Here is a 23878-nt window from a genome sequence, read left to right on the forward strand (position 1 = left end):
AGGAGGAGTTTTGTGGAAATATGAGGCGCTTTGTGAGAGCACCTCTGAATGGTTGCCATGGGAGATTACAGGACGCCACAAACATGAGCGAAAGAATCAAATCAACACTCCAGGTATGAATTTGATGAAGGAATAAAAGAGCATGATATAAAACTGAAAAATATTGATTTCACATAACACCCACCCCCTTTCACTGAAGTGGCACATTTAACACTATTTTTAGGCAGTCGTTGGTCATTTCCATTACCCGTAAGCAGTCATGTTGTCGCGCTGGCAAGAGAGAGGGTTTGTAAACTCACAGTCATTTGCCACTGCTGTCTGAACAGATGATGGCCACAGGTTCTCCAGCTTCCTGCTGGGGACGGGTCTGTGTCTGAAAACCCCTGAGGCACACACAGAACCATGTGGGTTGAGCCGCATTACTCACCAGCCACCAGTTCAGGAAACACAGACAAGCGCTCAAACTGTTTCCAGTCCCTTGCTGAAAAGCTTGATTATCATGGTGGCTGAAAAGCTGAACTGGTCCACGAAGACTCCCCTTCACTGAAAGGTCTCTGTCTGTCTTCATTCTGTCTTTATTTTGTCACTAAAAGAGYTCACACCCTGGAAATCTGCTTGTCACATCACACGTCAGCTGATCTGACCCTGTCTCACCTGTGGTTTCTCAGTTTGAAGTATTCTGACAGTGGCAGAGAATAAACTCAAGCATCTTGCTATGCTGGGTATTTTAGGATCACAGAAACAGGCCGGCGGCGGTAAGTTCAAGCAGATGTGTTTAGCTAGTTCCCTGATAAAACGTTCCCTGCCTCACCTCGTTTGAAAAATCCCTCTTTTCATAAAAGTTGACCCAGATTTCTATAGTGTTCAAAAACATAATCATTTTAGACATCTGTAAGAAATAGTTGCCTCTGGGTATGTCTTTGACAAAAAATCTCAGAATTCAAAAATATCCGACTTTAAAAACTAACACAAAGAAACAAGCTTTCCGCTGGGAGAACGTTTATGTTCTCTGGCTTGTGGTTCGACATTTCATCTTTAAGCTTGTTACTGMTCTAGACGCCGACATTGTTTCCTCCCTTCTCTCTACACTGGAAAGCCTAATTTCCATTTATATTGCCACTCAATGATCAGAGTCACCCTTGGTGAGGTTACTATTGGGAACTCCCCTGACACAGCAGAAAGGTTCCTCACTCTTTCAGCACTGCTGACACGTTTTACCAAGATGACTCCTCCTGGGTTAACTGGATGTCAGAAGGATTGTAGAGTTTACAGGAATGCAGCATCTGAGAATAAATGTGTGTTTAAAGATAGTAAAGCGGGGGGGCAAATTAAATGTGACGCGATCAAGAACCAAAACCTAGGTATTTTACCAGAAAGCACAGAATTAGTAAAGCATGTTTGAATTGTGTCACTTTAAGATGATCTTGATTTTATATCTATCATCATGTCATTTATTGAAATCTCACCCTTTCATAATAAAAAAAAAACTGTTCTTTCTTTCACCTTGTTACTGAGACCAAAATAAAAAATGTCAGTGCAGAGATTTTACTGACATCGTCACAACTCACATGAAATATGTAGACAAAGTCAAATTGTAAGATTTCAGGTCTAACACTGAAATCTTACAATTTCAGTGTTAGATTTCACTGAAATCTAACACTGAATGTCTTGCTGACATTAACCAATAAATCATTACTCTTTAAACTTTATGTTTAATAATATAAAGTTACCCAATTTTTAAAGAGCAATCAGTAATACTTTTAGAACAAATTGATATCAATAATGATTTATTGGTTAATGTCAAGTTGTCATAACAAAGACATTTTTAATAATGTCAACTTTGTATTAAAAGTGTCATAATTTACCGAATGACGCTTTATGACAACAGTCATAAATATTCATGAAGGCTTATTCATGTTCATGACATGTGTTATGCCATGTTTATGAAAGTGTCATGTCAGTCTTATTCACCCCCCTTCAAATAAAGTGTTACCAAATACTTTTTCATAGCAGCCTGTAAACAATTCCATTATTTGTAATTGGACATTGTTCATGTTCACCGTAAGTATGTGTGTGTCTTTGTACTGAAGGTTTTGTCGTGTTGGATGAATCTTGACAGAATAGTGATACGTTTAACTAAACATAACTAGCTCCCATTTAATTTGTCACACTAAATGAAGAAATACAAAGCAAGCATGCTGACTCAACAAGGGTTTGTGGGGAAAATTCATGGTCAAGTTGAAGAAGTTTATTTGGTCTGGTATTCACCCCCCTGTATATATAATTAAATATCAGAGTTTATATGCATAAACCAGTTAATCAAATGCATTGACCTAATGTTGGCAAATGTGAACATCCTTATTAAGAAAACCCTTCTTCACGGATTGTGGGGAAACAATTGTTGCCACCAATCCAAGTGTGATGGGTTACAAAGCCATTTCAGAACAATTTTGAGTCCATCAGTCAACTTTCAAGRTCAACTTCAAATGKAAAACATTTAGATAAACTTCCAATCCTCTCAGGACAGGACATGGAGGCAGGCTCACTCTGAGGTCAGAGCGCTTAWTGTGCTGCAAAACAAAACAAAACAAAAAGTGCATCTCTGACTCAGTTCAATACAATTAAACATTTCAAGAATCTCGTGTGAATGCTTTTATTGGCAAAAAATCTTTAGTCACTTAAATAGAGGTTCATAAAAAGTTGAAGGAAACTAAATAGTCAGGGCAACATCACTAAAATAAAAGAACTTATCATTTCAATCCATGTTTGTACAGAGCTGCAAAAAAAGTTTAAAAAAAGGGCTTGTTTCTACAGGTTGGCAATAATCTGGTCCTGGTGCGCCCACCAGTGCATCCRAACCAAAAATGTATCATCACCATCGATCTGTCATTTAACACAGGGGTGATTATATTTGAAGATGAGGCCAAGTTCTTTTGCTTAACATATTTCCTTGATAAATGATTTATTTGAAAACATATTTTTGAAGATGTGGATTATTTTATTGTGACCAAGAAAAGCAAACATAATAAGAATGTGTTAGAGAGGAAATACTTTTTTCATAATACTATAATTATTCAGCTTTTTTTTTTTTAGATTTGACATTGAATCGGTCTCTGAAATGACTTTACAATTTAGTATTGAATTTCTGGAAGTCTGTCTGTCTGCATGTCAGGATGAAAACACCACATCTCTGCATTTTCCTCTAATTAAACGTTAAGCCTTCACTTTTCAGCTTTTGACCCAAACTGCACTCCTGTGGGGTCCGTGGACAGAACAGAGTAAATTGMTCTAATTGCACCAACCAATTACAAGTCAAATAGCTGGCCTGCAGAAGCTGGAGCTGAGTAGCAGAAGTGTATCCAGTACGGTGGGCTAATGCCTCCGTTTCCTCCAGGGGTGCAGCGAAGGTGAAACTTCTCGTTAAGTCAGTGACACCATTATCTCTTCTGGGGTTTGGACTAACATCAGAAATCCCAGAAATGTCTAAATGCTTCACTTTAATCAAAAGAGGCAAACCGATTTGACTTTGAGAGCTGCAGTTCTGCCAGAAGTGTCAGAATATATGACGACTCCCAGAGTTGTTCATCTACAGTAATACGTGCAGGTTTTTTGCAGATGGATGAGTGCAGTGCCTGGACAGCTAGGAGGACTCATTTTTTAACTAAAATTAGACAGAAGAGAAGATGGCACAGTAAAAATAGCCATGTCTTTTTTTTTTTTTTTACTGCAAGTCGGGCTATTTATATCTCATTTTTTCATACCAGTTCTGACAAGTCATTATATGAAGCTATTACTCCTTCTTGTTATGGCAGCTCGGCTGTTGGCAAGGCTATTCAGAGTAACATACAAGATTTATCTTCACATCAATTCTGGTGTGCTTTTTATTATAAATCCTTTCCCGTGGACTTTATCGTCTGTAATTGTCACTGAAGAGTACAGGAGGATTAAATCAAAACATTCTGCAGTCATAATAGTTTATAAACTCTCCCTGTGTATCATATCAACACATTTTCATCGCAACTCGTGACTGATGGTCTTTTTAATGCAGGCTTAGGGGCAATGGCTSCTTTGTTCTTTTTTCATTCTTTATTGAGAGAGTTAATCAAAATATGTGACGTATAATTTCATTTTATAAACCAGCAACCCGCATGATGTATGAGCACTTTACAAGAGAAACCTGGCATAATGAGATCCAGCAAAATAAATCAGAGCTTAATAGAGCACCTAATCGGCCCTTTATTAAATTACAATTTTGATTTGTTCTGAGACAGTAGAGCATTCTGAGTCACACTTAACACTTTGAGCTTCAGAGGGTTTATCTCTCCTTTAGGATTAAGACTACCATTTCTCATATGTTGTTGATGTAACATTTCTTCACTGGAATGATTTTGAGAAATAGGATAGTAACATTGTTTTGCAATAGTATATTTTGTGGGGCAACATTGTAAAATACTGGAAGAATGGAACAATGGATTATAACAGGGGCTTAAACATTTTTTTAAAATGTATTTTTTTGGCTCTAGTGGCCTTTATTTGAAAGTGCTCAGACAGGAAAGTAGGTAAAGAGAGAGAGGGAAGACATGCGGCAAAGGTCACCAGGCTGAGAATCAAACCTGCGACGGCCACATCGAGGACTAAAGCCTCCTTATGTGGGATGCGCTTAACCCCTGCACCACTACAGCAACCYAGGAGCTTAGCCATTTTTTCATGTTTGTGGTTTTAGATATTTCATATCTGACTATTCAGGGTGCAAAAAAGAGCCTTAAAACATTTGACCAACTATGTGTCAATTTGCACCTCTCAAARGGAGACATTTTAAATTGAATTACACTTTATATTTTACATCATTGATCAATTTTAAAATCATACGTAAATGACCTGAGTTTCTATATAGCCTCCCTCAGCAGTATATTCCATTTTTAGCCTCAAATGAGACCGCATCACGGTGACCTTAACCTCCTGGAGCTACATGTTGCCTGTAGGGGAGCAGCTGGCAGGCAATGATTGGGCTCAGCTGGTTCTGCTGGACACTCCTGAGGTCAGAAGTTCAAGTTGGGGAGAGGTTGATGGGAGTGACACCAGAGCCAAGGTTTCCTGCTTCCTCTGCATGTGGGAGACTCCTTATGGCCAGGAGTGCATCTATAAACCGTTTGACTTCAAAATATGTTGGTTACAGATCAGAAAACCACCAAATTGTTGGACTAACTTTAATTCATTATTTGAATTAGAAAATAATGTTTTTCAGTCATTTTAATACTAGATCACAATCTATTTTACTCTTCATGTTTTCTTTGTTTGTTTCCAAACATGTCCAGCTTCTCTGTATGAACAATATTTCAGACATATATAGAGAAGCTGGTTGCTCACATGGGCAGCTTTGCTCTGCAAAAACAATATCTTGAGATAATATCCTAATTGTTTGATTGACTTTATTAAATTAGGATTGCATCTGGTATTAATTAAAAAAATAACCTTTTTAGGTTATTTATATGGGTGAAATTGTACCTTTGAGCTTTTAACCTTGTCTTAGAGTAAACAAGTTGATGTTTAAGAAGTTCTCAAGCTATTTTAAGGCATGCTGCTTTTTAAATGCAGATTTGTTGGCCTAAAAATCTCACTCAAAAAACTGTACTAAAAAACAATGCAACATCTCATCMAAACATTTTTTCTTATGTCATTTTCTTCTTTCTATTTTTGTTTCAAAAAGCAAAAACAGAAATGCTTTTTACAGTTTAGCTTTTCGYATTGCGTCAGAAAGCACAATATGGTGAAAAATGAGAGTTATATTGCCCAAAGAGATGCATTTTGTCAGATGTTCCWGTCTGGCACAGGCCTCTGTTGGCCATTAACCTCAGGTAATCAGCTGCACCTTCCCAGCTGAAAATCTTCCAGCTTACCTCGAACTGTTTCCAGTTGAGATAACTAAGCTAAGCTGCAATGTGTTCCTCCCAATTTACGGCCTTTTATGTTCCTCAGTACATTGCCCTTTTCACACACAATTGACTMCTCATCTACATTTTAGGCTCATTAGCAGAAGTTGGAGGACTTTTTCCTCATATTCCTGAATCTTGGAACATGAGCTCAAAGTGGGCTGCATTCAAGACATTTCCATTTAAAGTTGACCTGTGTGGTAAAAGAAGAAAAATATAATTTAGAGAAGATTAATACGAGTTTAATGCTACTTTATGAACAGAGACTTTAATTTTAGTTTAGAGTTAGTTACTGTTCTTTAGCTTTCTGTAGTTTTCAGGTAACTTCAGCTAAATCACAAGGGAGAATAAAAACACCAAAAGATGTTTGAGCCCCATGGAGCTTTACATGCATCTCTATATCATTGTCACTRAGTAGCAATGACGTCACCACTCATTTACAGATAACATAGTGTTTAAAAAATTGACTGTAGTGTTTTGTATGCCCTGATGTGCTCATATAGAAACTGTACAGTTTGTGGAAMTAGACCATACCACCATGGAGTTGGTGGAAGATGCGAACACTGACTTTTAAATCTAATTACTGACGTTTTTCCTTCTCATTGAAAATGAGCAGCACAGTAATGCCTCCTCTTCAGTCTCTGCTGACAGYTTTCTCTTAAAAATGTTTAATGACTTTACTTTAAAAAACTGATTTTTTTCCCTACCAGGTTGCAATAAAATCCAAAGAATATGTCAAAACATGGAGAAAATCAGCAGCAAGAGAACCAACAGTAATGACATTACTTAGGTAGATCAACATGCATTAAATACAATTAGCAAGCCATCATTATACATGAGTAATTAGSAAATGGACAATGTAATGACTGAACAGGTTTAGGCATAMGCAACATGCCAATAAGAATATTCACATAAACATTCACATCTCGTCATTAATATACTAAATTGTTGTTTTCATCTCATGTTTGTTTATGCATGCTATACCCTATATCATATCAGCATAGGTTTTGTAATGCACCAAGTATTTTCCTTTTGGTAACTAGCTCAATAGTGTTCAGTAGTGTATTTACTACTACATTACTACAAAAATCATCAATACATGACAAGTAAAAGCCACCAGTCTTGCTGTTCTGAATTAATATTTGAAATAGTGCCAGACTGCATGCTATGTAAAGAGATGAGGAAAGCTCTGTGAAGCAACATGGACAAAGACTACCTGCATGTTACACAACAATTCAGAGTGAGATGAAATATTCAGAAGCACAACTTTCTGTGTTTCTTGACATTTTGGATCTCTTCCACATCAAGCGTCTGTTTGGATTCCTTTTGCACTTGCAGTGGGAGAGACTTGTGGGAGGTATGAAAATGATATTGTGAAAACCTTTGGTTTACACATTGTTTTGGTAATAAATTGTTGTTGTGACATTACTTTTTGTCTCTTCAGTATCCGATCTCCCGTCAGATGTAACTGAGTCATTTCTTTCTGTTTCTGTTTGTCTTACAGAAAAGCACTGAGTTACATTTGATAAGGTACGTCTATGTTAGCCCAATTSAATCCCTTTAAATCACTTTTCTGAGCTGGAGGCACAACTTTAAAGCATTTTTTATTTTCATTCAGAACTGCTCTGTAATTGCAGAGATAATTGTGCAAGTTGTCATGTTTCAAACAGACTTGTTTGAAGCACATTAAATATAAACAACTTATTTCCTTCCTGCTTAGATCTCTTGTCTGCATTGGTTAATTTAAATCAGAACTTGTCATCATAACAAGGAGCATTATGAAGGTTTAGACATTATAAGAAGGTTTTTAGGTGGAAAAGGTATTCTCTTAGTCAGACTGTTTTTAACTCAAAGCTGCCCTCTAGTGGCGGTTATCCAGATTTCCTAGCAAAAGTGAACATGTTCTCCACAAATGACTTGCTGTTTACAATGCTGCTGTGTTGACATGAGCATATTAGTGCTGTCCAAAAATAGATTATGTTGATGTTATATTTTACTCCAAGATTTTCCCATTTAATTTTACATCACTGTTATAAAATAAGAGGAAAATCACCACTTATATAGTCATAGGAAATTAGTATTTGTGTTGTTTTGATACGTTTATAGATTCAAAAAACATTACCATTGAGTGTAAAGAATGTTCCCTGTAGCAAAATCTTTGTTTCCGATGTTTATATTTCCACAAATCCAATATTTGTTGGAATAATTTATAGAAAATGAAAGCAATTTTTTTTTACATTGCAGATTTAATGTTGATTTAAATTCAGTAATTTACAGTAACGAGTAATATGACAAGAACAAGGCAATAATTATATTTGATAATTAAATATATAAAAATAAAATAAGCAAAAATTATCAACAATTCACCAAATTATTATACATAAAAAGTTAAGATATTCAGATGTTTTTTTTTTTTACCAAAGGAGATCAATAAACATGAAACATGAAACATTGGACATCAACTTAGCAGTCAACTTGGGACGCCCTTAAAGGAGCAATCACTTCAAAATTTTGTGAGGAATCACTACTAATCTCCTGCTGGACAAAGAGTTAAGGAGCAGGTTACAGCAGGTTTAAAGAGGCTATGTTGAGTCAAATGACCTCTGYTGGCTTATTGATTATCATAGTGATCACAGAAGATGTTGGGTTATTGTCTCCTGCACAGGCTTCAGAATCACTTCTCTCCTGTAGGAAAAGTGAGTGAGCTTGATGGATCTGTGGTTCATTCTTTCTCTGTGTTGCAACAGCCGACACAGAGAAATGGTGAACTTAGCCAACACTAGTGAGCAGGTGATCTCAACCACAAGCAGTGAGGTGTAGATCATTGTCCACATTTTGCAATCTTGAACTTTTCTACTGATGTGATGAACGTAGGACAGTTTTGGTTCTGGAATACAAATAGAGTTTACAAAAGGAGTTGATGTAGTAGGAGTCTCTGGTTGGGTTGTTGTTGGAAGGGTTGTCCGGAGTGTGATCGTTGTGGGTTTTGCTGTTGTGGGTGTAGATGTGGTCACTGTGGTGGTAGGTGTAAGTGTAGTTGTGGTTGGAAAAGTAGYCATTGCAGTAGATTGTGTAGTTGTGAATGTGGTGGTTGTCATAAGTGTTGTTGTTGTTATACTAGTTGTTTGTTTATTTGTTAAAGGTGTAGTTGTTGTCAGGGCAGTAGTAAGGGTGGTGGTGGGTGCAGTTGTCGTAGTGGTAGGGGTAGTTGTTGTGGGTGTAGTTGTTGAGGTGGGGGTTGTGGTTGGAGTGGTTGTCATCACGTTTGTTGTGATCATTGTTGTGGTCGTTGGAACTGTTGTCGTGGCGATAGTAGTGGGGGTCGTTGTCATGACTGTACTCTCAGTTGTCGTTGATGTAGTTGTTGGTACTGTGGTGGAAGTAGGAGTGGTTGATGGCATTGTGGTTGTGGTGGTGGTTGTAGTTGTGGTTGTGGGTGTGGTGGTGGTAGGCTGTGTCGTTGTGGGTGTGGTGGTGGGTAAAGTGGTGGTGGGTGTTGTAGTGCGCAGTGTGGTGGTAGAAAGAGTGGTTGTCGGTTTTGTTGTTCGGACTGTTGTTGGTATAGTGGTCGGTAAGGTGATGGTAGTGGGTGGGAGAGTGGGGCAAACTAACTGATCCTCGTTTAACAATTTGATTTCCTGTCCTTTCAGATGTTCTGGATACTCACAGTGCACCTCCAGTGTGAGCTTATCAGCATTGGTTTTTATCCAGTGATAAAAATCTATCAGATTGCAGTCACATTGCCATGGATTGTTACTAAGGTCAAGTTTTTTGAGTTTAGTCAAAGAGTCAAAAACATCCCCAGAAAGTGTCCGCAGGTCATTGTTGGCAAGCTTGATTGTGGTCACAAATTGAAGATTTTCAAATAGTTGTCCATCCAATGAATTTATCATGTTGCCTTGGACGTTAATCTCAGTGAGCTTCTCAGGTCCTTCAAAGTAATCAGGAGACAAGTTCAAAAAATAATTTTTGGAGAGATCCAGCTTCTTAATTTTCTTCAAGGAGCTGAAGATTCCCTTAGGAAGCGTGCTGAGATTGTTTTGTTCGAGGCTCAGCTCAGTCAGTTTAGGCATTTCACCAAAAAGCACAGGCGGCAGGCTGGTCAGTTGATTATTTTTTAGGGTCAATAATTTAAGCTTAGGGAAGCCAACAAAATATTCTTCGGGTAAACTGGTCAGAAGATTACTGTCCAAAAGCAATTTAACAAACTTTCCTTTATGTGGAAATAAATTTGGAGAAAGCGCACTGATCCTGTTTCCATGCAGATCTATTTCCTCTAAGTTTGGTAAGTCCATGAAGAGATCCTCAGGAATGGTGGTGAGCTGATTTTCATACAGCCGTATAGCAGCCAGGTTTTTCAGCTTTGAGAACCAGCTTGTGGATACTGAAGTAAGATTGTTTTTACCCAAATTGAGCTTCTTAAGATTGACAAGCTCGTCAAATGTCTGGTCTTCAATTAACTCAATTTCATTTCCATGTAGCTGTAGGTCTACCAAGTTTGTTAGACCATCAAACAAACCTTTCTCAAGTCCAACAAGCTTGTTAAACTTTAGAATAATTGTCTCCAGATTGCTGTTGTCTTTAAACAAACCTACAGGCACTGACCTCAACGGATTACTGGATATCTCAACACTTTTGAGCTTTACCAAACCATCAAAGCCTCCAAGCTCGATAGTATTTGTTTCTGTGTCCATAAACTCCACCTTCTCAAGCTCTGGACTTCCAGCAAAAGCTCCATTGGGAATTGTATAAATCCGGCTGTTCACAAAGAAGACCTCTGTCACACCAGGTCTCAGAGTGCGGGGGATTTCCGTTGCAGACACACCATAGACTTCCTGATTGTCTTGTTGAGCGGGTTGAGTAACGGAAAAGTCAACCAGTAAAGATAAAAGGAAAATGATGATCCCTCCAGTCAACATTCTTGACATTCTACAAAAAATGAAGGGGAAAATATTATCATTCCTAATTTGTTAATAAATTCATAAATTAAAAGAGTTCTCATTAAAATATATTTTGTCAACCTCACAATAAATATAATTAGCATGTTGAAGTTTGGATGGATAGTTAGTTGGCTGATTTTAATCTTTAGTCCGTGTGGTAGGTTGGTATCAAACAAGTGGTATCAAATAAGTGAGAACAAAGACAGTATAATTATAAAAAACTGATGTAATAAACAACTATAACATGTATATGAGACCATGATAACAATATACACCACTGACCAAAAAAAATCCCAAAATCTAATATTTACACATTAATAACAAATGCTTTTCTTACCTTAATACTTTTGCAACTAGGATGGACCCATGAGAAAACATAAATAAGTGCAGTCTCATTTCTTATCTCAAACACAAACATATAGACCTTTAAGTAAGTAAAGGCATGTGAGGCGGGGCGTAACAAACCTCTGGAGCCAGAGATAAGAGCAGTGACAGCAGCTTGCTGCATCACTCTGTACGATGCCAGAAAAACTTACGTTTAAGAGTCAATACGATTTGTTTAAAAATAGTTTTGTTTTTGAAAGGAAACCAGACAGGCACCTCTGAAAATATGGCATAGTTATTGTTATATAATATATTATGTAAATATGTATGTATATGTATATATATTTTTAATACTTTAAACAATATATATATATGTATGCCCTTCTCAATTATTGCTGAAAAATTCTTTATTCACATTCAGTCAAACCCCTCTTATAATTTCTACAAGCTTTTTGCTTGTTTCCACTTTGCTTTTGTTCAACTATATTCACTCTGAATGGATCATGGTCCATGAAAACCTCCCTCTGTTGTTTTTGTGGGTCATTTGCTAGCATTAACTACGCTGCATTTAAATAATGCTTCAAACTGGAAAAACACTCTGCATTGGTCGCAAGCAAGTTTAATTTTATTACCTTTGATTTAGATCAAAATTAATGTAGAATTTCTTAAGCTTTTTCTGCTCCTGCTGACTGTTTTTATTATGGCTGACTGGAGCAATGTAGTCTTTTGTTTTTTTTTTTAAAGGTTTTGTTGACTCTAGTGGCCTTTATTTGAAAGTAGTTCAATAGGAAACAGGGTAATGAGAGAGGGGCAAGACATGCGGCAAATGTCACCAGGTCAGGAATTGAAGCTGCGACCACCGCATTCTGAGCAAATGACTAATGGAAACAAATAAATAATCTAAAAAAAAATGAATATAATGATACCATTGTGCTTCCTGGATTTTGGTTAAATAAATTGTATTTCAGTAAAATGCAGTAAATATTCCACTACAACATGTGAACACCAAGCCTAAAAAAAAGCATTCAATCCTAAAAAGCATTCGGGATTTGTGGGCATTTATGTTTTGAGAAGATGCAGCTGCTCTTTTTATTCTGTTTCTATTCCCAAAATAACTACAGGAAGCACAACTTTAAACACTGACAAACTCTTACAATCTAAATGTTATCTACAGCTTCCTGATTGTTGTCTTTGACTCCCTCCGCAGAGAGTTGATGGTCATACGGCTCAACATCCGTTTGTTTTGTCTGGTCTTTGCATGCTATGCAATGCGGTCTGGTAAATTTAGGTTTTAAAATGGGAAGTTTTATTCCTTCCGCTAGATGGCGGTGTTGTAGTTGGGTTTTTAAAGAACCCAACTACAGAGATAGAAATGTAACTCATTTCTATCTCATTTACAGATAGAAATGAGTTACAAGATTGCTTGATTTCCCGAGTGTGCAACAGTTTACATCTATCGTGACAGCATATTTTAATTTGAATTTTGGTTAGTAAAATCCAACTTAGTTTTAATCACAACTAAATCATCTTTTGTAATTTTAGTTTCAATCTAGTTTCACTCATCCAAATATTAATAAATTGTCTCATATCTTTGAGAGTAATACTGTCTTTGTCATGTTTGCCATAAACAGACACAGACTTACTTTCTGCTTGAGCAAAATCTAAAATAGTCTCAAAGAAAATATCCACATTTTCATTCAGGAAAAAAAAAATATTTATTTAGTTAGTTTCTAAATAAAATTGTTTTGTCAAGATAACAAAAGGACTCAATGATGAAAACTGTCACTAAAAAGTTTTGTCAAAACGAACATTGTAACACGCAAAGCTTTCTTTCAGTCAAACTGAAAGCTTGACTAAAGCTTTCAGTTTGAGTCAAGCTTTGCTTGACTGATAATATTTATACATGGCTGATGTATAAATATTATCTCTGTTTTCTGAGATAATATTTATACATCAGCCATGTTAATATGAATATCTATAGTAATAAAAACATAAAGAACAAAAGTTGTCAATTTATTCAGAATACAGAGGCATTTTGCATTAAAACTGTTATAGTGGAGTCGAATACACACTGCATTACCCTTATGCCACAAAAGATAAACTGCTTACTAACTGCATTGTTATTTATAGAGAAATCAGTATCAAACTGTCATGGTTATTGCCAGATACAGAGGCCTGGTTCACGTTTCACACAAAGTTGCTGGTTGGTCACAACATTATGTGGCTCTTTACCCTACAGCTAGTGAATGAGATGTTCATGTCACATAACAGAAGACAAATACTGACTGAAAGTGTGGCCTTTGAGGATCTACAATCAACTGTTTCCCTTCGTTTTAAAAGTCTCTGGTTGTGATCAAGTCTACAGCACCGAATTCCGACTCATTTGGCTTATATTTTCATTTCCTCTCCTGTTTCTCTTCCAGCAAACGCAGCCGATGATGACTGAACTGATAATGACAGTGGACACCACTGCAAGTGCAATAAGAGTAAGTGAAATATTATTAGTCTGTACACCTCCCCCTTGTCCTCTGTTGGTCTCATTTTCTTGTTCTGACGTTGGTGTGGTCAATACCTCAGCTGACGGCGATCTTTGTTTGGGGAGATCTGTATGGGGTCTCGTCCTCTCAGTTGAGGCCAGTACAGGGTCTTTAGAAGGGCTGACAGGCATGAGATCCTCATCCTCAAGCATTGCTATTATCTCACCCTGCAGATTCAAAGGAGTCTCACACACCACAAGGGTTTGGTTGACCTTGGATGGGTACAGTTTGAGCCAGTTCCTCAGAGGCAAAATATTCTTGTCGCACCTCCAGGGGTTCTGCTGTAAAAGGACATTCTTTGCTTTAGCAAGTGAATCTAGATTGTGCTGGGGCAAGTTTGGAAGCGAGTTGTTCCGCAGATCTATCTCTCCCAGGTCGTTCAGGTTCTTCAGAAAATCCGATGGAAGGGAGGTGATAAAATTGTGCTCCAAAGATATGTTGACCAGAGTGGGCAGTTCTTCAAACGTTCTGGCTTGTAGGCTTGTGAGTCGATTGGAGTGCAGTGAGACCTCCCCAAGTTGTGTCAAACCTCTAAAGGCACCTTCAGACACATAGCTGATCTGGTTGCGACTGAGAACCAGAAGACGTAACCGAGTCAGGTTCCTGAATGTGTCATCGTCCACACGGCTTAGTTTGTTGTCATACAACCACAGCTCCTGCAGGGCCATTGGCCCAAAGACCCCTGGACCCAGACTCTTCAGCATGTTTTCATACAGGGATATTTGGGAGAGGAGAGGCAAATTACAAAAGATCCCCTGTGGAAGAGACATCAGTCTGTTGTGGGAGAGAAACAGTTTCTGTAGCTTTGGAGTCTTTGACAACAGCATAGGGTCAAGATAAGTAATTAGATTGTCCTGGAGACTCAGTTCATCCAGTTCAACAAGATCATTCAGAAGGTCAGCTGGAAGCTCTGTCAGAAGGTTTTTGTTAAGGCGCAGGATTTTTAGTTCAGAAAGACCCTTGAATGTGCCACTGAATAGTTGAGTTACATTGTTTGAAGTAAGTGATAAGAACTTCAGCTTTTTTAGGGCATTAAAGCTTTCCTCTGGTACATAAGTGAAGCGGTTCTTGCTTATGTCCAGTTTTGTTAGCTCTGTTAACTGGGAAAACCACATTGGCCGGATTGCAAAGAGCTTGTTGGTTCTCAGACTCAAAGTCTCAAGCTTCTGTAGCTTTTCAAACAACGTCTCAGGGAGATCCTGTAGTTCAGTTTCTGTTATTGCGATTGAATTCATATTTAATGAGGAGTTGAATGTGCCAGGGCGTATCTCCCTCAAAACAGTTTTTACAATCAAAAACTGCTCAAGAGAAGAGGAAAAATCAGTGAGATCTTCATGTTTCAGAGAATGAAATGTGCAACCAGAGAAGCGTATCTGGGTGGTAGATGAGGGCACATGTGTGGGGAAGTCAGAGAGGCCATGGCAAATGATGGTTGTTTCATGACATTGACATCCAGGTGTACAAGATGAAGCAGCAGCACCGAGAGAGCAGAAAAACACCAGCAGAGAAGTTACCACATCCATTTTGGTCCTACAACAGAAGAAGAAGATATGTTATAGAAATAGTAAAGAATAAGTCATTTATCAGCTATATTATTTTAAGTGTTTTTATGCTATCAATACTTTTGCACAAAAAATCTCCTTAGTATTGCGTTAACAGGAGCCTCAAGCATAAGACTTTTGCTGGATTCATATTTGGATTTTTTCTTTTGTTTGCGTTTGGGACATTTCTAACCATCTCTGTAACATATGGAGCCCTCCAGGGAACATGGGAAGTTTTATTTTCTTTTCTTTCAATTCATTGCATGTCCTAGCAATACTTTTGCATTATCTCGCAAAACTTTTGCGTTCCCTCACAATAGGTTTTGCATTCTCTCGCAATAATGTACTGATCAGTTCATGCGGCATAACTGAATACTGTGAGTCTTTCTTACAGTGGCCATTGTACTTTCTGCTATTATATAAGGTTTTTGTAATGTTTTTCCGTGTATGTTTAAATCTCATTGTGAAATATCTGATGTTTTATATCTTTTTCTTTAGAAAAAGATATATACAAATATTGCAGTATATAATATAATATATATAATATTGTGAGAGAACGCAAGGCTTAATGCGAGAGAACGCAAGACTTATTGCAAGGGAATGCAAAAGTTTTGAGAGGTAATGAAAACGAAAAATTTTCCCCATGTGAGAGAGCTCCATACTGTACAATGCTTCCCAATAAAAAGAAAAAAAAATTCAGTAGAGGTATGAAAAGTCGCTAAATTTAGTGACAAAGCTAAAAAGTTGTCAATAGAACATTGTCTCTCTCTGACGATTAAACTAGTCATGTCACAGAGAGTCCCTCCACCGATGAAAGTAGTCCTTTAGTGCAGGTTTCTTAATACAATGGGAATTTAATAGGTTTGTTGATTAAGTCTGTTAAATCCACTCTCAATATGCTTTAAACAGTTCAGCTGCATTGCATTTTAGTATTTTTATTCTAAAAAACAGGATGCTCAGTGTTTACTTGATGTTAATTGATGTACCTTGTGTTTGAGAAAGTAACATAATTTATATGTCCAGTATATTTAGCAGTATTTGAAATCAAGCTGACTGACTTTGCTTTGAAAGTTCCCAACCTTTTGCTTCTTCTAGATGTAAGTGATAACTTGAAAATCCTAGTTTACTCAACTTTCACAGATATGACAAAAATGATCAAATATTTAACACAACTTGCTACTGTAAGTTTATCTTTCACAAACACACATTTAAGTTCAAAATCTAAAACCTCCCAAAAAATGTTGACTTAAAAAGTAGAAGTTAGTAGTCACAACTAAATGCAACAGAAATATTTTACACTGTAGCATTAAAATATCCCTGAGAGGAATAACTGGAGAAAAACAACAAATACAAAGTCTTTTGTTGAGTGGGTTCACATAAACCCACTCAACCAAATCAGTGATGCAGCTGTGATGCATTTTAAAAGAAATTATCTTTTTTTTTCTTTTGTTCCTGTTTTTGTTTTGTTTGAGAAAGGAGCACCTAATGAAACCTTACGCTGAAGGTTTCATTAGGCTGAAAGTTTCTCTCTCATATTTCATGGTTTTGTCACAAAACAATAACAAAAAAAAACATTTTTGGTAAAATGTTACATTTGAAAAAAAAACTCACACTACAAGATATATTTTTTACAAGGGAAACTTGAGCTAAACTAATTTACTAAACAAATACTATCTTGAAAACTTTGCAATTTGCTCTCCTCCATGGGAACAAAGTCATGGAGTCCATCTTGAACTGCTGTGGATTGTTTTTAATGCCACCAAGGGATCCTATAAATCAACACCATAACACAGAAAACATACCTACAGATTAGTAATTGTGTGTGCAGCCTCCTCAGCGGGTTGTTTTATGCCAGACGGAAACATTAGCATGAATTGATCCAGTGTTGCCAGTGGGTAGGATCACTGCCTGCCAACACTGCTGACCCAATTGACTGCTAAATCAGAGGGCTTTTGGCAATATAACAATTTAAAACATGTTACAATGGTTATTCATCTTTTTCAAAGTGATCAAAATATTTTTTCAAGGGAATGGTGACGACTGTTTTGAATAGCACATCTCTAAATGTTTTGTTTGTCGCCATTAAAGATAACCTGTAGTTGACTGAGACGCAGGCAGTTCTCCCCTGTTTGTTATGCCACTGGTAAGTTTAGTATAATGTCCTACTTTCTTGCACAAATCCTTCTGTGGCTTGAGGCAAGGAAACGTGAGCCATTTCTTAGTGGTTGAGGCACTTTGGGAAGCTGCTACTTCCTCTCAAAGGAACAAACTCTCCAAAAAGGCTCTAATGAGGTCAGTTGCCGAGGCAGCACATTTCTTTTTCCTTCTTAAAACCCCCTATTGAGAAACTGCCTGCAAATCTTCAGTGAAGGGTGGTGAGTGGGGCTGTGGCTACAAACAGACATGTGGCACACATAGATCGGAGAACGGCCGAGTTACTGTGTGTTTTGTTAAGCTGAGCGGACCTGGGATCGCACGTGGCTTGACTGCTCTACTTGTGGTTGTTAAGGTTTTGGTTACCAGGTACAGGTTGTGAAGGACAGTGTTTTTTTTTTATTTTGTGTCCAAGATACAGAGAAACACATCACAAGCATCTTTGCATAATTGAATTTCTAAAAGGTTTAGTATCTCTGCTTTTTCGCTCCCTTTTTTCCTTCTTTGTTTCTTTTGTCTTTTGTTGTTTCTTTCTTGCTTGCTTGCTTTCTTCCTTTCTCTTTTTCTCTATAAAACAGGTTCTAAGAGACGCCCAACTACCTCATAGGCTTTTACAGTTTTAGCACGTTATGTCTGTTTCCAATTAAAGTTTGTGGTGCATGCTCTTTTCATGCAGAGTACGACTTAATTATGATTCAAATGTTGCTGCTTGTTTAATGACATAATGCATTTACATGCATAGTCTTTACCAATTTCATTGTTAGTTCAAAATGTCACAATTAAATAAACACATAGGATGTTAAATAGATGAGATATACTTTGTACCATAACAATGGCAAATGTTTTGCTTCTGAATTGTAAAGATACAGTTTAGTCTTCATGGATTAGCTGAAAATCGTCTCAAATTGTTATTTCCAGATTTAGTAAATTATTTATGCATTTAGTTAAGTATTGAATTTTTTGTATAAATATTCAAGACTGGGGAAAATAGGGGAACAGAGGGTGCAGCAGCACCCCCTTGTGGATGAAAGATGACACACATCTTAAGAGTTGGGAAACAAAAATCAGTAACCAGTGTTGAATATACTTACATCGTAACAAGAGTTGGAAATGAGAATTCATTAAAAAAGTATGGTTTATAATATTTGGTAGTATTTTAGACCATGAACGACTTCTCTTATTCCATGTGACTTAGTGGAATATATTTACAATATAAAATCGCAACTGAACCTTATGTAACAGTAGCTTAAAGGGTCACAAAGGTGCATAATTTTATCCAAATGTATAACCAGCAGGAATCCTGCTCTCAACATAACAAGGCAGAGAATCATAATGCTCCTTTTGCCAAATTGTGGTCTGAACCATGTGTCTGTACTTATATACGCTGACTGGAAAATCCCAGATGGATCCACAGTCTGGTGTAATGGGCAAAGCATTTTCATTCCATTATAAAAGGCTCATGCTTGTCCCACAGCTGGCCTATAAACCAAAGTGTTTCTCAAAAAATCAGAATCTGCAAACTTTCAATCTAAATCCAGGAAATGTATGTGGAAAACCAAATTGTTATCAACAATGAAAATAACAGGAATGAAAGCTAAACAAAACCAATGGGTTTATTTTTAAACACAAAAACTTAGTTCTTGTGTCATTCATATTTGTTTCACATTTCTACATAAAGAATCTCTTCTATGCTTGTTTATGATGAGCGCTCTATCAAACAGGACAAAGTGTTTTTGCAGAACTTACCCTCAGTCGTCCTTGTCGATCACTGAGCAGAGTGAACTGGTTGGGTTGTCTTTTATGCACAACACCCTTCCTTCCACTGCTTCGTTAATCCTCTCAAAGTTTCCTTCTGAACTCTCACACTTTCACATTTTCCTGCCCTGTGTCATTTCTTAAAGTTTCCCTTAAATCAGCTATTTGGTTGTTTTCTCTCTCTCTCTCTCTTTCTAAGCCTTGGGAATTTTGAGGATTTCTCCGTCTCCCTGAAGCTCTACTGGGACTGTTCAGTAGCTCTGATGCCTCTTTGTAGCTTTTGAAAAGTAGAGGGGAACAAGCCCAACCCCGCTGTTTTACTCCCTGTCTGAACTGATTTTGCTGCCCAAGCGTGGGTGTTAGAGGGGAGAGGTCTGCATTTCATCTTAGATTTATTTATAAGTGAGTGAGTGAGTGAGTGAGTGAGTGCGTGCGTGAGTCGGTGTGTGTGTGTGTGTCAATAGCTTTGTGTTGTCAGTAAAGGGACCTTACAGAGAGGATGAAAGTTTTTGTCAAAAACAATAGGAGGAGGTTTTGTGTTTGTGCTGTGTGCAAGGGCGTAGGAACGAGTCTGTCGTTGGGGGGGACGCATATCGGAAACCTGACAGATCAGTAAATAGCTTGAGCAGAAATGTCAAACAATTATGCCATCATCACATCAGTAATGTGTTACTCTAATCTGAAAAATCTAAAAAACAAGTTTTGTTCTTCTTGAACAACTCTTCATCTGTGCAACAGTTTGATCTAGAAAATAAATAAAAATGATACTTTTTACGTTTAACAGACCTTTAGCTCCTCACTGTTAACTCAGTCTCACTTTCCAGCCCTGCATTCAGTACCTTAGCAAACATGAGCCATAAAAACACTGAGGCAAAAAGCCTAAATGTTTTTATTCTCCTGTCATTTTCAGCCGCAAACATTTAACTAAAATATCTAGTTATGTGTTTCTGTCTCTGCCTCCCTCTGACTCTCTGCAGCCTGATGTTCCTGCATGTTCCGGCATGTCTCCCCCCCCCCGCTTCCTACGCCTATGGCTGTGTGTGTTATTTTTAGGGCAGTGGTTCTTAACCTGGGTTCGATGAGTCGGTCTCAGGGGTTCGGCGGAGCCTCTGCCGTGGAGGTAAAGACACACTTGTGTAAAGTCGTGATGACGCCTCGCTTTGCCATCACTTGCTGCAGACGATCACGTTACATTGCTTAGCCAATCAGTGCTGCGGAGGAGCCCTGATTGAAGGAGTTCCACTCTCAGCATGGATTTGAATTTGTGCTTAATTACTTCAGCAAAGCTCACAGTTTTTACCAAATTCTGTAGCTTTCGGTGTACTTCTAAATCTGCTCCTTAGTCGCATCTTTTCGGGTTGCTACTGCCTCTAGTAGCGTGGGGGTGGTAACACAACTAACATAATTACATTACTAAGTCTTTATTATTATTAATTTTTCATTCTCTTAAGAATGTAGAGCAAATTAAATGATCTAAACAAGACCTTAAAGTGGTTCCAGTTTCTCTCGATGGCCAACCTGTTGAAACTGTGGCAAATTTTAAATACCGTGGGTCGTTCTTGGACAGTCAACTCAACTGTGTTGAAAACACTGACTATATTTTGAAGAACTGTTCTCAGAGACTCTACCTTTTAAGAAGACTTAGAGATCTTAGGGTGATCCAACTAGACTCTAGTTGGGTCACCCCTATGTCTTGAATTTTGGGGGGGAAAAAATTCTATTTTATTTATCACTACAGAAGGGTTCAGTGAATGAGCATATGAAACTTCGGTACCTCAAAAAAGGTTAAGAACCACTGTTTTAGGGTATATGTAACATCTGTTGCACATATCTTTGGTGTCCCTTTTCTGGTATGCTCATAAAACAGTTCTATGCATGATGGCATGCAGCTGTAAAAACACTTCTCATGTTCTCGCTTAACTTGTGCGGCAACAAAAAGCATAAAATGTATATTTCTTTAAACAATGTTTTAATTTTGTCATCCATGTACAAAATTATGTCTTGAAACCTTTCTCATTTTTTCACTATTCTGTCTAAAAAGAATGTAATACCAGGAACAGTTAAGGAAATTTATCAAAGAAAAACATTTGTCTGCGTATTTTTGATTACACAATGCATTTTTTTATTTTAAATGTACCAACAGGGCGTCTTCTGTTATGGTCTGTGCTGTTTTCACCATTCAAACTCACATACAGGAAACAAATGGGGAACAGATAACATGGGTGGAGCTAACGTATGAACTGATGTGACTTCAAGACAGCAAACCCGATGTCGGACATGATTGTATCACTGTGGTATTTTAGAACAAGGCAAACTAAAACATTGTTTTGTGAGACTATTGCTTTTACTGACTCCTTTGGTCATGTTGAGGTGGCTTAAGCATCTAAAACACCTTCAGCTTTACTGAACCGGTATCTGCAAAGATCTGTCTCACGTATGTTTGTTTATTTTTTTCAGAAAAGCAACTTGACTGGGAAGCACCAATCCCACTACAGTAACTGTCCTGACTGAGCTTCCTGAACTGCGCAGTGATTCTCATGCAGTCAAACTGAATACAATCAGAGCAAAAAGGAGACCCATACCGCAAATAAATCACACCTGTGCAAAGCTAAGTCACGATATCAGTCAATGTTCACCGTGCTCCCAAGTCCACCTATTGATTTGCATTGGGGGCGTTTCTGAATGAGGTAGTTTTATACCAAGCTGCTGTGACCGATAGAAAGACTTGACGATTTTAGAACAAATACTGCAGAATTAAACAAATGTACACAAAAATGTCACAATTTGCACACTAACAAAAGGTAGCACGCTTAACGAGTTATTTATACAGTATATATGTACAGAAAAGTTCTTTTGGGGTTACTCTTTAAATAAAATGAATTAGTATTCTCAATCTCAATCAACAAATGTTAAAACTCTAGGTCTGCGTTAAAACTTTAACATTTTTTTAGCTTTTCTCTGAAGCACAAGGGTCAAAGGGCAGCTGCTTAGTTTCTCGATCGGCTCTGGAAGGAAGGTCCTGCATGGGTTCAACTCTTGTCATGGGTCTGCATGGGTAGATACGGAGTCAGCATACTGAAGCAGGGATATTTTGATTTGGAAAAATGTTACTAACTCAGGCCATGGTACCAGGTCAAAACCTCATAAACCTCTGCACTTTGCAAGTCATTTTATAACTATATTATCCACCTTTTTTAAAATTTGTTTCAAGTTTATCTGGATGATACCATATTTCATTTGTGAATCTTTGAGGTTAATTGTTTACTTTCAGTGTCTAGTCAGTTTCTAGTCTTTCTACATGAATTATTATTCGAGATAATTTGAAGAAAACTGCAAACTATGCCTGTGTTGTTAAGATGTCGCATACCTGGTAAATACAAAAAGCAAAATGTGTTGCGACAATCAAATTCAGGGTTGAAATATATAAATGAACTAGTTTTTACAAGGTAAAACATAAGATAAAAACAACTTTAAACTTATTTCATTGTCATTATTTAATAAATAAAGTTAATGACAAAACAGAAAAGTTTGAGACAATTATGTCTTCCTCACAAACTTACATACATACTTTAAAATCCTAGAATTAAAAGATTGTGATTTAATTTTTACTATTTATGTGAAGTAAAATGTTTGGCAAAAATACCCAAATTTAAAAGTTAACTTCTGTGCTAAAATGAAGCTCGGATGTTTTAAGGGAGTAGCTTGACCCGAGGAGTTGTGTTTACTTTTGAGAGTCTGTAAAAATACCAGGTTCCCGTAAGCTCATCAAAAGTAAATCCTCTTCTTATCTCAAAGACAGCAGTCAACAGCTTTTTTTTTATAGCTCTTCCAGTTTTTTTCCACAGAGTCAGATGTTCGTCAGATCTCCAGCTTCCTGTTCCCTTGCTCACCAATTTTTGCAGTGTTGGTCAATGTGCTGGTGCCCACTGTTGTGTGAGCTCAGCGTACTGGAAAGGCCTAATCACCCGTTGTCATAGCAATGAACCCGGTCCCGTTTGCCAATTTATCCTCCTTTGTTTGCTTTATGCTTTAAATTCTCATCGCTTCCCATGGAATTTGCAGCATGTGTTGGCTCTCTCTGTGGATTAAATTAGTCTGAATCTTATTTGTCGATTTAACAGATGAACGTCTCTGTTACATCACACCAGAGGAATGAGTCTAAATGTAGTTACCGCTGTGCTAAAAATTTAACCTTCAGTTTAATAAGTTTTGGTCATATAATTGTAAAAGTTGACTGAAACAGCTTCAAATGTCTTTTTTTTTTTTTAAGATGCTCCTGAGCTATTCCCAGACACTGAGTGCTTGGGTTGGGTGTGGTTTTCTGCACGTTGTTGTGGTTTTATCTTGTGAAATTACAGTGAGGCTGTTTTGTAAAAGAAAATGTGTCATCTGAAAAACTCACTGACTGTTGTGAGATCTGAATGACCATTCAATCTGCTTCCTGTTTTGACATCTATTACAAAAGACTGGGTAACCTTCCCAGTACCCAAACTATGATAAAGTTAAGGTGAGAAATGACAGATGTTTTGGGTGAAAGCGTAAGCAGTATTATTCTGTAATACTTTTGAGGACTATTAATTTTTTGGTTCAGTGTTGGCAGTGTTCTACAAACTAAATGTTCACAACTAGGACTTACTGTAAATACAAACAGATAACAGATGTGGAAGGCAGAGGTAATTAGAGGTGGGAGAGGCATG

General features: G+C 37.4%; 2 protein-coding genes across 2 annotated transcripts; both read right to left on the bottom strand.

Moving 5' to 3' along the window:
- Positions 1 to 243: 243 nt before the first annotated feature.
- LOC103464185 (carboxypeptidase N subunit 2-like) lies at positions 244 to 11955 on the bottom strand. Its single transcript, XM_017304272.1, has 3 exons — positions 9302 to 11955; positions 8840 to 9047; positions 244 to 383 (listed from the first exon to the last, which is right to left on the bottom strand). The coding sequence occupies exons 1-3, from the start codon at positions 10856 to 10858 to the stop codon at positions 244 to 246; spliced, it is 1905 nt and encodes a 634-aa protein (XP_017159761.1). The 5' UTR covers positions 10859 to 11955.
- A 1231-nt stretch (positions 11956 to 13186) lies between these two features.
- On the bottom strand, positions 13187 to 19529 carry LOC103464133 (leucine-rich repeat-containing protein 15-like). Its single transcript, XM_008408008.2, has 2 exons — positions 19173 to 19529; positions 13187 to 15261 (listed from the first exon to the last, which is right to left on the bottom strand). Exon 2 carries the CDS (start codon positions 15252 to 15254, stop codon positions 13554 to 13556), a length of 1701 nt encoding a protein of 566 aa, XP_008406230.1. The 5' UTR covers positions 15255 to 15261; positions 19173 to 19529; the 3' UTR covers positions 13187 to 13553.
- Positions 19530 to 23878: the final 4349 nt, after the last annotated feature.

Source organism: Poecilia reticulata, linkage group LG4 (assembly GCF_000633615.1).
Source record: "Poecilia reticulata strain Guanapo linkage group LG4, Guppy_female_1.0+MT, whole genome shotgun sequence".
Classification (NCBI taxonomy): Eukaryota; Metazoa; Chordata; class Actinopteri; order Cyprinodontiformes; family Poeciliidae; genus Poecilia; species Poecilia reticulata.

Coding starts and splice junctions, on each gene's coding strand:
- LOC103464133 (XM_008408008.2), bottom strand. CDS start 15,254: ATGGATGTGGTAACTTCTCTGCTGGTGTTTTTCTGCTCTCTCGGTGCT.